This window comes from Protopterus annectens, chromosome 5.part0 (assembly GCF_019279795.1).
Source record: "Protopterus annectens isolate FY-2018-M chromosome 5.part0, PAN1.0, whole genome shotgun sequence".
Taxonomy (NCBI): domain Eukaryota; kingdom Metazoa; phylum Chordata; order Ceratodontiformes; family Protopteridae; genus Protopterus; species Protopterus annectens.
In genome coordinates, this window is record NC_056735.1 from 1,894,838 (window position 1) to 1,909,062 (window position 14,225).

The following is a 14,225-nucleotide window of genomic DNA, read 5'->3' on the forward strand; positions in this document are numbered from 1 at the left end:
AGTCTCCAATCCGGTCTAAAGACTAAACTAGCTTCCTGGTATAACAAAATCACAGTTTGCCACTCGTGCCAAATCCTCCACTCACCACTGTAATGCCCTTTGCAAACTAAATTGGCTTGAATTACCCCATCATCTCTCCTTCATCCAACTTTATCATGCACATAAACTCATCTTTAAACCCTTTCTCTGCCTTTCCCCCAACTCCTCCCTCCAACTGCATCAACCTGACAGACTACTCAGGTCAAACAATCAAAACCTGCTCGAACTCCAGGCAAATTCCTTTTGTCATTCTCTCTATCCTGACTCTGGAATTCCCTTCCCCCACAAACTGGTAGCACCAACAACCACTCCGCCTTCAAAACATTGCTCCATTCCCACATCTCATCCCCATGGGAATGCTCCTGCTCCCACCCCTCCTAACTCTCCTCTACTTAACCATACCCTACCTATCTCTCTCCTCTTCTCCTCTAATTTCTCATAACTCTGATCCCTCTCCTCTACTTCTCCACACCCTACCTACCTGTCTTTTTTAATTTTCACAACTCTGATCCGCACTGTCTAGTTTCCTACCTAATTTTCCACCGACATTTACGCTCCTTACTTAGTCCTTCTATACCTAGATCTTCACTCTACCTATTAGTCATTAATTTCCCTCTTCTCTGTTCCTTTTGTAATCTGACTTGAGAAGTTCACTTGTGTAGACTATATATATATATACGGATCTAGGACGTTTGATCGAATGATCAAACGTCCGAATCCATAACCATCGAACACACTTTAATGAAAGCGCTTTTATCGAAAAAGCACTTTCGTTAAACCGTGTTACTAAAAAGAAACACTGCATTAACGTTTTAGCAGGGGGGCTTCACCCCCCTGCACCCCCCCATGTGGAGGGCTGTGCCCCCCACACACCCCACTTTAATATTCTCCCTCCGAGACCGCTATACAGTGGGGAAAAGGGAATTTTCCCTTATTTGCACTGTAGTACGTCCTCTGCAACATGCATAGTTACGCGAAAGTGCTTCTTTGGTGAAATGAACTTTCGCGTAAGTATGCCCGGCCGTCCTAGACCCATATATATATATATATATATATATATATATATATATAAAATGGATCTAGGACATTTCACTGAATGCACATTTCACCAAAACTCATATCACCGAACACATCACCGAAAGTACAATTCATGAAAACACAATTCACCGAAACACATTTCACCGAAAGTGGTATATGGCCTTGTCCCCACTGTAGTGTGACCCTGGAGTTGGTATATATAGTAGGGTGTGTGTGGGGGGCTGTGGGTGTGGAGGTATTTCAAGTATATATCATGTTTGGATAAGAGTAATATTGCAATTGCAAGTATGCATGTATATAGTTTAACACATTTAAAATATGTGGGGGGTGGTGCCTACCCCCTACTATATATACCAACTCCAGGGTCGCACTACAGTGAGGACAAGGCCATATACCACTTTTGGTGAAATGTATTTTCGGTGAAAAGTGCACACTAATTTCAATTTCGGTGAAATGTGCATTCAGTGAAATGTCCTAGATCTATATATACATATATATATATATATATATATATATATATATATATATAGTACCTTTGATTGCCCTGCAAATGCATTTTTTACAATTACTTATTTTGTTATTACAGCTCTTGTTTCATTGTATACTATAAATTTTATATACTTTAACATTTTGTTGGTGTGTTTGTCTAATTACTTTATCACTTGTTTAACACTGTTGGTGTTTTTCTGCAGATGACTGCAGGCTGAGTGCTGTCATCAATTCCCCCAGTGATGTGGACATCCTCCAAGAGGGTTTCACCCAAACAAATGACTGGCGCCAGAAACATGGCCTCAAACTGAATGCCTAAAAATGCATCATCATCCCCTTTGGGGAGAGTTACATTCCCACAAATTATCACATTAATAACAAAGTCCTAAGCACGAAATCAGTTGTGACTTGGGCACCCAGGTTGATAGCAAACTGACTTATGACCACCATATTGCCTCCGTTGTATGGAAAGCTTTCTACATGGCCCACCTCATTAGTAAGGGTATCTCATCCAGGGACAAGTAGGTCATAACATCCCTGTATTCTTCCCTTATAAGACCCATTATTGAGTACAATGCCCCTTTCGGCATGTACCTCACAAAGCACATGCAGAAGCTGGAGAAACCACAGAGGTTCCTCACCAGGAGAATCCAGGGTCTAAAACATCTACCCTACACAGACAGCCTAAAAGCCCTGTCCCTCTACTCAGTCTCATACAGATTCCTCAGAGGTGACCTCTGTCTGGCATACAAAGCAATCTCAGAACCCACCTTGATGGGACTGCTGCATATCCGCAAGTCAAGCTCCACTCAAGTAACCCGCAAGTGTGACCTCAACCTGGTCTATGACATCAATAAGACTTGTTGGCGGGACAGATTTGTGTTCCAGAGACTCCCGCTTCTGTGGAATAGACTCCTTCTCCACATCAAGCAGAGTACTTCATTAATCCTTTTTAAGCGCAACCTGAATAAATGGATGGGGAACAGAAAATACACTCCTGGGATTCCATCTGTGCCCTGCTAGACAGGGGCATCAGGTGCTGACTTGACAGAACATGGGATAAATTTGGCTAGGCTTGTAAGGGCCTCAGGGCCAACAGCCTAGTAACTTTCTATGATCCTATTATCCTAAAAGAAATCGGAAAAATGCAGTTGGATGCTTTGTCACATGTGCAGATTGTAACATCATGGCAGGTAATGCTAGAAAGAAGCATGTTGAAGTGCAGAAGCCGGAGAATTCAAGAGTTTGTGCCAAGGTCCTCAAAAGATGAAACTATGGTATCACTGCAGTGAGCAACAAATTATAATCTAAATGTTTACACTTACAGTAGGTCTCCCCACTATCATTCCTAAGCTATTGTGAAAATGCCGTGAGGCTTGGGTCATGGTTGAAAAAGGTCCTCAGACCAGCCCACAGACCTGGTGAATACCTATACAAATCTGAAACCAAATAACTGACCAATGATACATTTCTATTTTCAATGAGCAACTTTCTTCTCAAAATTATTTTACTCAAAAGGCCAGAGATGTAGGAAGTAGTATCAGGGATCCACCAAGAATCATGTGATGCACTCACCTGTTGACAGGAGAATAAATAGAAAGTTAAACCTCAGCTTAAGTACTGCAAAAGAAAACACTCTTAAGTGACTCAAACAATAAGATGTTTAAGAATCAGTACCTGAATGCACAGCCACTTTCTTCACAACATAGTTGCTGAGAGCTGTGATTTGTCGAGGAATGGGTATAGTTCCACTTGAAAGTCCTAGACCTAGTCTTCCATTTGTGGCTTCTCCACAAGCATACACCTTTCCTTCAGCAGTTACTAGAAAATGAGGGGAAAAATGAATTGGAAACAAGTACATTTGATCATTTTACAAAGACTGTAGCACATATTAGCATTATATAAGATGTCCATATATCTGCCACTGAAAATGCTGTTTGCTTATTCCCTTACACAAAACACAAGGGGGACAGTTAAACTCCAAACATATCTAATAAGAAAACTGATGGTCTAAAGTTAATTCTGGCAACAACCAATCAAACAACCACAGAGAAGTCACAATAAAGGCTAGCAACAGACAACCTTAAGCATAGCACAGTTATGCAGAATACTCACCGTGACAGCAGATGTTTGAATATCAGTATCACCACTGCACTATAACTCATTACAGCAGGCAATAAGCTGCAGATGGACACTCATCCTTCTGGTCTAACTTCTAGGGGTTTCGCAATTCTAGAAGAAAAGCTCGTTTCCTCACACCACAAATGGCATCAGAAAGACACACAGTTAAATCTGCACCATTTCCAATTCTTTCTTGCAGTAAGTAGTCATTATGGACCATGCCTGCAGAAAGTTGATAGGGCAAGCAGATTCTGATGTAGTTATAACACATTCTTTAAAAAGGAAAGCTCTAGTCCTTAGTTATGGCAGCCTGTTAAGAAGTGCCTAGTACACAGAAAGGTACTCTCTAGCTTCATCCAGGAATGCCTTCTTGTGAAAATGCCTATGCCAGCTGCTTTACACACACCATCCGTAGCATTAGAGATAAGGCACATACAGGCACTAGAAAGTGCCTGTAGGGCAGCCAAATGTGATTCAATGGATTTTCTTTGATCCACAGTCAAAGTCCCTAGGAAAGAATTCCTGATCTCCTTTGTCAAGTCTCTCTGGAAACAAGCGGTGTGCGCCAGGTAATGAGGAGCTCTACCAAAATACAGGAGGTGTAGACATGCTTCCCAAATCTGCAACTCCCTATTTGGTGGATGAACAGAAGAACTTTCTTCCACAAGTTCCCTCTTACTGGCTGCCGCCACCACCACATTAGAATCTACAGCAAGACCTTTGCTCTAATGGGAAGAGTCTTTGGGAGCAACCAAAAACTTGTCAGACTTTTTAGAACAGGCTGAGATGTAGCCAGTTCCTTCCACTCCTGGGAAGAAATGAAGTCTATCATCTTGTCAGCTGAGGGAACCACCCAAGAAGTAGATAGGCCAGAACCAAAAGCCTCAAGAAAAACTGACCCCTTTCTGTCTGAGAAACAAGACATCCTCAAGGGGGGATCTGGAAGAACCTTCTCCCTCATCAAAATCAGTGGTGATGATTGGGGACTCATCAGGGGAATCCAAGCATCTCCTCTGACACTTGTATTTCCTGTGAACCTCCTCTGTGGGTTGCTCAGGGGTAGACACAGAAACGGATATCATCCCCTCTTGGGAGAACTGACTCCATGATCCCAGAAATTGGCTATCCAAATAGGACCAGGACAGCAAGCTGCAGATCATGTGAAATCCTATGGGGGAGGGTCAGATCTGGTTCCAAAAGGGTAGACCTCTCAATCTAGGTTGAGAGAATACTTTCTCAAAAGCCTTGAATGTGGAAACTCCCAAAAGGTGCTCAACCCTAAAAGCCACTGAGCTGGGATCTAAGGCTACTGCCAGAGCCAAACTATCAAGTGCCGATGCCCCTATAGGGAGAATTGGATCCTCAGACCTGTTGGAGTCAACGAAGATGGTTCTGCTCCAAGATTCCAACAGCAATACAGCCAACTTCATCACAGAACTTATTGGAATTGAAGTATGGAGCATGGTCTCTGACGCAGATCTGCCCTGGGAAAGTGTTGAATACAGGGGCTCCGATCTGAGACGTTAGATTGGAGAAGGAGCCATTAAAGAGTGAGGGGAAGAAGTGGTTCTTCTGGATCAGAGAGTGGTCTGAAGAAAATGTGGATTTTGGTCCGAAGAAAATGTCTCATTATCCTGTCCACATCAGCTTTTTTATGCTCAAAGAGGACCTAGCTGACCTCAGAGAAGAATCAGAGAAAGGTGGCCTCGAAGAATATTGGAGGATTGGAAACTGGAGCCTAGGGGAGATAGGATCTGGATAAAATCTAGGTGGAACTACTGATCTGACAACTATCGGATCTGAAAAGAACACTGGCTCTGAAGCTCTGGAGATCACAGTCAGTGGAGCCGATGAGGGTGCTGGATCCAGAGATCTCTTCTTTGTAGATTTAGATTTTTACTTATCTTTCCCTCTCTCTGCCTCCTTTTGTTTCTCCCTAGATTTTTTTGGCCTTTTTTTGGAAAACAAAGATGGTAAGGGGGAAGTAGCAGCCACAGACTTCTCCAATCCTGAAGAGGGCTTCTCTCCTCTGATATAGGTTGGATACCCTTTAAAATCAACTTGTTTCTTCTTTCTATGACAACTCATTGTCCGAACACTTTACAGACAGTGGAACAATATCCAAATGAAAAACCTGTGCGAGTATGAATTAGGTTGGTTGTGGGAGCAAGCTATACATTTTTTAAAACTGGAGGGCTTATCACCATCCTCATCGTTCAAATAAAAAAAAAAGAAGAAATAAGTGTCCTAGAAGACAGACATTTTTAAACCTATAACATAAGCTATAGTACAAAAATAACCAATATCTTTACTTTTTGAGCAAACCATTCCTGAGCACCAAGATACGTCAAATGCTTACAATGTCAAACGAGATCGGAGGTAGCTTGCTAGTCTCACAAGGTATTACAGGTAGGGGGAGGAGTCTTAGCACTGGATCCAAAGCTTACAATTGCCGAAGCCAGATACGAGGTTGGATCAGAAAGGCGTACATTGAGTAATGGATGAAAAGATGACATCAGATCCAACTTCAACACACTGAAATTCTATTTTCTTTTTTTACACTTTCTCAAAGGCTGTCCTGAAATTCACCAGCAGGCATTTATTTTTTGCCACCTTTTGCCCTGTGATCATCAGGTGCGTCTTTAATTCATTCATCTCCTCTTCCCCACTCCTTATACTGGGAAACACCGGAATGAAGAAGCAAGAGGCAGGAAACATGGCACTCATCCAGAAGTGTTAGATTTTTTTTGGATGCTCCTAATAATTGTCACTTCTATGTGGCAAGCAAAGTGCAACAGCCTGTGATACCCAGAAGAAGTGTGAACTTTCCCTGACTGGACTTGTGTTCCCAAGTCCATCTGTGTAGAACTACAGTATTATCCCCTTTCCCCACCAGGTGGTTGTGTGGTGGATACCACAGGCCCTTCCCCTGGGGCACACAAGCTGACCCAAGTTGCTCACTGCTTCTCCTCAGTGCTGAGTTTCTTCATGGGTGACTGTGATGTCCAGAACCTCTATGCCACAGAAATGGATACCAGAAGGTAGTTCTGACACAGATTGGGACACACAATTAAATGATACAACTAGAATTGAGGGAGCAGCACTAAACCAAAATAAATAAGGAATGGTAATGAAACTGTAGTCTGAAGTCAGTGAAAAAATAAATTATGCAAGCTAACATGCATACTAAATTCAGAAACTGGCTGAAGAAAACAGTGAGAAACAAAAAAATAATGTTGAAATAATGACAAAAAATCTCTAATATAGCTCACATGCATTTTGACACATTACCCCATCACACATACCTCTTTAAATTAAGAAAGAAATTAAAATAACTATGTTCAAAACTGAGTGAGAAGACATCTTAAACAAAATGCAGTAGTACAGTACATACCTGCGAAAAGGCTTTTAGATCCACCAGCTACTTGTACCACATTAAGAGATGACAGAGTTTCTGAGAAAGATGGAACTTTTATCTTAAAGAAAACAAAATAATACATGCAAATTAGTACAATAAAAAATAACCTAAATGAAATCTGACGCAAGAATAAGAAAAGAAAGAGTACAACAAATTCAGAAAATGCTCATAACATACCTAACAAAGGTGCTTAGAGATGCACTTGCTTTAGAACAATAGCTAAAACTCCATACCTAACCACCATTCTGTTACTCTACCTCTTAAAACAGATAGCTTCATAACTTAAAATGGCACCCTATGTGGACTGAGAAATATCTACACAAACATGCAAATACATTTAGTGACTTATAAGAGAACTCTGTAAACAGGAAGATTAATTAATTAAAGTAGACTAAAAAAAAAAGTATGTATTATTTATTTGATATTTGTTGACTGGGATAGTCCAACTGGGTCGAAGCCCATTTTCAGCGGAGGCCCAGGCAGAAAAGCTCCGAAGTACAAAACAAAAATCAACATTACAGTACATGTGCAATACAATAAGAAATACAAGGCTCCAAAGCAAAAAAAACTAGAACAGATAAAGAATACAGTAAGTATGTAATACGAGATTGTCAGCAGAAGCATTTACAATAATGACGGCAAGGGAGATTTAATCACAGTTAGTGTATGAAGCAGATAGCAATATATGTGACATATACTAGAGGGATAGTAGATACTTCCTGAGAGTAACAAGCTGGAGGAATAGCATGTAGTATGCTAACCAGCCAGAAAGAAAGGTGGTGAACAGGAGGAGGTTTTAAGACAGTATTGTGGTGGTCTGGCTAAGAACTGGAGTGATGTTAGGTTAATAGAAAGTACAGCAGAAGTCAGAGATAAGTGAAGTAGGCTGACGAGAATAAGGAATTTGTCTCCTCAGAAGGAAGTAGGTAAGAAAGACAGCATGAAATAAAAAGCGGGAATTGGATATATGGAGGAAAATAAAGAGTTAAGAGTTGGCATGAAGTGAGAGGAATGTGATGGGTATACAGGACTCAATCACGCAGGTTATGAAAGTGCTGTCAGATTACTTAATCTTGTGTTAATAATGCTAAATAATGTAGGCAATATAACAATATTACATATTACAAATAACATAAGAATCACAACTCAGCTTCTGCTTCCATACATCTCATTGCATTGTACCATCTTGTATAACTAAAAAGTCTTTGTCATATGACAGTTCTCTTACACACTATACCAATATGACTCCACAAAGAATATGTCTACAATACTGTTCAATTTTTTTTACTTGTACTGATTGTTGTAAAACCTGTAATAATTGCTGTTAATATTACATGCCCAGTCCCTCAAATATAAGATAAACAAATACATATAAAGAAATAAGGATCATCACTGGCATCAAATTATGTGTTCGTATTACTTCTTTGTGACTGAGTTTTTATTTTTAGTGTTGTTGCACAGCTGATAACTGGAGAGGTTTGATCATCTAGGATACATTTTTAAATGTCTGTTTAGTGAAAACAGCATATATTTTTGTGGAATTTTCTTTACAGGCAAAATTATATAGTTATTTACCACCTTTGACAATTCTTGAATAACTCCCTCAATGGCTATAGGGTCAATTCACAGTAATGAGACTATATAACTTCTTGGACTTGCTGGTTGCCCTCTATCTTTCTGACCTTTCAGACACTGATTTTTAAAACATCTTTAAAATACTGCTACCTTGAAGATGCCAAAAATATTAGGGCAGTGGTATGAGATGCTCACTTTCAGCATGCCGTGATCTGGGGTGTCACATTGGAATTAGAGTGAATGGAGACAGTGAACTTACCCTTTTGATTGTACCTAAGGAGTCAAGTTTTCATCTTTAACCTTCAGACACAACCATCTTCCTATGTCTTTGATTGGGATTGTTTTGTTTTTTTTTAAGTCAGTTTTTAAATCAAACAAACTTGACACACTTACAGATTTGTTTTATACAAATCAACTTGTTCATCATGAAAACTTGGTGGTACAACTTTAGAACACATCTGGCTGCATTCATACTACTTACTAAGTCTTCAAGTGCCTCAAGAAGACTGACAGTGGCTCATATATATGAGTTATTTCCTTGGTCAAGGTTTGAAGGGCAGATTTCTCCTAATTTACCATGTACTTCGCTATCTAGCAGATTTTCTGCAAGAGTTTTCAGATCTGTCAACTGGTTACACAAGTTTTCAAGATGATTCATTTTGGGTGATTTCAATGTCTGGGTAAATAATTCTATTAATTATTATTTATTATTACACCTCCATGCTCTCCTGGATGTATACTCCTTTGACATCCTTTGCCTAACAGAAACATGGTTAAAACCTCGAACCCATGATAATGAAATCACACCTCCAGGCTATAATATACTGAGATGTGATCGCAACAAAAGAAAGGGTGGGGGAGTAGCAATTCTATTCAAAGAAGGCCTAGTAGTCACCCTCTTCACCCTACACCCTTCCTTTGGAAAATAATGCTCAAATACTCATCTCTAAAATACAGATCAATTCTAACAAATCCATAAATATTATCTGTATCTATTTACCTCCTGGGAACAACATCACTACACTAGAGAATATACTTTGATGGGTCACATCATCCTTCCCTCAAGAAACCATAATCCTAGATGACTTCAATATTGATTGGAAGAGCGTCAATACTGACCCATCCTACTTCCCATATTAACCTTTATGGTTTCTCTCAAACCATTACCTCTCCCACTAGAATTAACAAACCAAATAAAAAAGACTACCTTAGACTGTGTATTCTGATAAACAACTTTCAACAAACTTATAAGGTAGGGACCTTCCCCGATGATGTAAGTGACCATTCTCTGACCTACATAATCAGGGAAAAGACTGATATTGCCCAACCCACAATATTTCGCTCAATTCGGAGCGACAAGCATTTTAACATACAGCTATTCCAAAGTGAAATTACTGCTTGTAATTAGTCTCCCCTAAAAGCCCTACCACTTGAAGAGGGTGTCAAATACTTCAACTCTAAATTCTTAACTATCCTAGACCACCATGCACCTAAGTGTACCATTAGAATTAGATCAAAACCAGCTCCTTGGCTTTCTAAAGAAACCAGGCAAAAGATCCTAATCAGAAACAAAACCTGGGATAGGTGGCGAAGTACTAAACTTACAGCAGATCAACAAGTTTTTAAACAACTGAGAAATTTGACAAAAAAAAAAAATACTCTAAGATAAAAAAAAAAACTTCTACTATAAAATGCAGCAAACACAGCAAAGTAATCCACAGAAAGTCTGGGCAAGTATCAATAGACTCCTAAACCCTGGTCACTCCAGTACACCAAGCCCAACAGACACTAATCTCAAGACCCCAGTTGAAATCGCTAACACCTTTAACACATTCTTTACTGAGACCTTACAATCCCTGGCCAGCCAACTATCCCTTGATAACTCTAGCTTTCTTATCCCCAATAATAGCCCTATTCACAATTTCAAATTACAACCCATCTCAACTAATTTTATCTTCAAACTCATCCAAAAACTGAAGCCTTGTACTCCCTTCTGCTGACCAGATCCCAGCTGAATATTTGCAAAAAGCAGGTACATCTGTAGCCTATCCCATATCGATTCTTATAAATAGAACCATTAACGAAGGAACCATCCCAGACATATGGAAAATTTCTCACATTATTCCTCTACATAAAGGGGGTAACTCAAATGAATACTCCAACTACCGACCTAGAGCTTTATTATCTCCTTCAGCTAAAATCATGGAAAGATGCATTCATCACCTGCTACTGAACCATTTAATTCAACATAACTTACTAGCCAATACCCAGCATGCTTTAGGCCATTCCATAGCACCACTGCTGCCCTTCTTTCCTTCACTGATTCTATCAACAGAAACCGTAACAACAACATTCTCTCCTCAGCTCTCTTTATTGATCTTTCAAAAGCTTTTGACATGGTTAACCACCCTTTACTTATAAATATACTAAATTCACTTTCTTTTGACTCACTAGTAATACAATGGTTCACTTCTTACCTCAGCAATAGGCAGCAAGCAGTGATTTGGGAGAAGAATCTATCATCCCTCCTGCCTGTCACCTTGGGTGTCCCCCAGGGATCAGTTCTAGGCCCTCTACTTTTCTCCATATTTATAAATGATCGACATTTAGCTATTCCACAATCTACTCGCATACGATATGCAGATGATTCCACACTTATTTGTACAGCCAAATCTTCTTCTGAACTACAATCTATAACTCAGAAGGTGTTTAACAGAGTAGAATCATGGTTTTTAAAGTGTTGTCTCCTCTTGAATCCCCCCAAAAAAAAAAAAACTCCTCTTTTCTCCTACCCATAAGTCCACACCATTAGACTTCTCAGTCATCTCTAATAATGGTATCCTCATTTCTCCTGACTCCAACACTAAACTCCTTGGAATTACAATAGATAACAACCTTAACTTTGACCTTCACATTAACAACACTATAAAAAATTAACAGAAGAATGGGCTCCCTATATAGGATTAGACCCTTCCTTGCCTCTACAACTAGAACCACTATTGCCCAATCACTTCTAATCTGTATACTGTTCTATGCCTCACCAATTTACACTAACCTAACTAAAATCAACATGCTCAAACTAGCTAGCTCCTATAATAACACTGCCCTATTTGTCACTGGTAACCCCTTCAGAACCCATCACAATCTAAAACAACTTGGTTGGCTTGAACTACAGAATCAGCTTCAATTTAACCAACTTACCATAGCCCATAAGGTCCTCAATGATCCAAACAAAACTCCAATACTCTCCAACCTTATAATCCCCTATAAAAATCTCAATACCTTACGCTCTTCTAATAAACTATTAGTTAGCATAAACAAGTCCAACAACATGGCAGGTGACTCTCTCTTTTCAAACACAGTTGGCAAAAACTGGAACCTTCTACCTAGCGAACTTACATTACTTCCTTCCCTACTCCTCTTCAAACAAAAACTCAAATTATTCCTTAGAATACACTGGCTATGCCCTTGTAGTAATCCTGACTAGAATTTCACCTCTGTTTCTACCACTTCCCAGTTTCTACTCTAATCTAGACAATATTGTTTAGCATAAATGAAAAGTGAACAATAAAACCACTGTAACATTTAAGTATTTTACTCCTCTGAAGAGTCATGTCCTATTTTCTGTTTTTTTGTCATTTTATGTACAATACAATGTATTTGATATAACTGCTATTTACTATTTTATTGTAATCCACTACCTAGTTACTTACTATTTTGTTAGCTATTTTACTGTAATCTTTAACTTTGTTATAACTGTGGTTAGTTTGGAGCTTTTCTCCCCAGGCATCTACTGAAAATGGACATATATCCAGTTAGACTAGCCCGGTCAACAAATGTAAAATAAATAAAAAAAATAAATTAATTAACCTGATCATTAAACTTCTTATTCTGGAGTTTTGCTTCAGCCAGAACTTGCTACCAATGTAAATGAACATTCTTAGGACGCTGTCTTCCAAATGGACCTTGTTATCATGAAGCTGGTTGTTTTGGTGAGACCATCGCCTGGTTCACTTCACATCTAGACTTACATACCTGGCTCCTGGAACTTAGGGACTGGAGAAGCCAGTTGGAGAGGGAGAGAGAGAGAGAGAGAGAGAGAGACTCAGATGCCAGCATCACCTCACCCACTTCTGGTTGGGGGGAAATACATTACTGATACCTGGAAGTGGCTGAATAAGGCAGCAATCAAAACTTGAGAGTAACATATGTTCTGCCTGACAAGCAGGCTTGCTCTGTCTATGGATGGAATGTATGCAAGCAAGGAGGCACCTATGGGTAAGCCATGCAGGACACTGCTGTGGAAGAGTGGATGGCAAGTCATAAGGGTAGAGGTTAGGGAAGAAAAACTTCAAGACCTAGCTGCAGGAGACGCATTTGGAAAGAAAAGAGCACATGAATTTGACAAATAAAGGATTTCAGGATGGATTTTCAGAAGAATATTAGGGACAAATGAAAAGAGGAGTAAATACAGATTATTAGAGGACTCCAATACTGACAAAAGAGGTGGAAAAAAGCAAGAATGGTAGATTTGTGGTAGTAAAGGGCTACTGGTATGGCAGAAGGCTGGCATAAAGTTACATTCCACCAACAAAATGCTATAATGGAGTTTAAGAAAATTTTGGGAGAAATAACCAGCTTTCAGAAGGGAATGTTAATTACAGGTGAAGACAGAATTTGATTTGCAATAACAAGGATGTATCAATGGGACCTAAAAGGGAAAAATGTAACAAAAGAGGGTAGATTTTTGAAGAAATGTATGAAAACACTTGATATGGAAGCCATGAATTCAGTACCAGGAACTGGATTAGACTGGGAAGAAAGTAAAGTTGTGCACACTTACCATAAATGTATATGTTATTCACTGTTGCAGTCATCACCTGTGCGTTATCCCTGCTGTAGTAGCTCTTGCCTGGCCCGAATACTAGAGTCAATGTTTTTCTGTCATCTGCTGTTACTTGCTGACTGACGTCAGGTCGTCAGTGCTATAAAGCAAGGCAGCCGACATCATTACATCAGTTTTTTTTGCCTTAAATAGTCAAAAGCCCAAAGAAATACGGTAAAGTGGTCCTGGTGGCTAAAAGCTACTGTGAGAAGCTTATGTCTCCCTAAGGAAAGAGAATATAAGGGGGAAGGAGAGAGGAAAACCAGGACTGCAACAGTGAATACACTCGAACATCTACATTTATGGTAAGTGTACAAAACTGTACTATATTCTTTGTGTTCCACTGCTGCAGTCAATCAACTGTGGGAGGATTCCAAAAGCTGGAGGTGGCAAACCCTGCCCTAGCCTTAGAGAGAAGAGGCAGGTGGTAATGCTTTGTAAACGTATGGACAAAGGTCCAGGTGGCAGCTTCCAAGTTGTCCCTGGCGGAAACTCCTCTAAGGAATGCTGTGGATGTGGAGGTTGCCCTAGTGCAATGGGTACGAATTGCCTTAGGGGGTGGTTTCCCATGTAAACTGTAGCAGAAATGGATGCAGTGTGATATCCATTTGGAAATGGTCGGCTTGGAAATGGGCTTCCCCTCTCTCCCTGGGGCAAAGC

General features: G+C 39.9%; 1 protein-coding gene across 1 annotated transcript in view; it reads right to left on the minus strand.

Moving 5' to 3' along the window:
• Positions 1–14,225, minus strand: part of HERC2 (HECT and RLD domain containing E3 ubiquitin protein ligase 2) — a gene marked incomplete in the record, with an annotated part of 3,551,743 nt that overhangs the window by 976,278 nt on the left and 2,561,240 nt on the right. Inside the window, 2 exon segments of the mRNA XM_044072055.1 lie at positions 3,244–3,387; positions 7,082–7,163. Of these exon segments, the coding sequence (XP_043927990.1) occupies positions 3,244–3,387; positions 7,082–7,163 (226 nt within the window).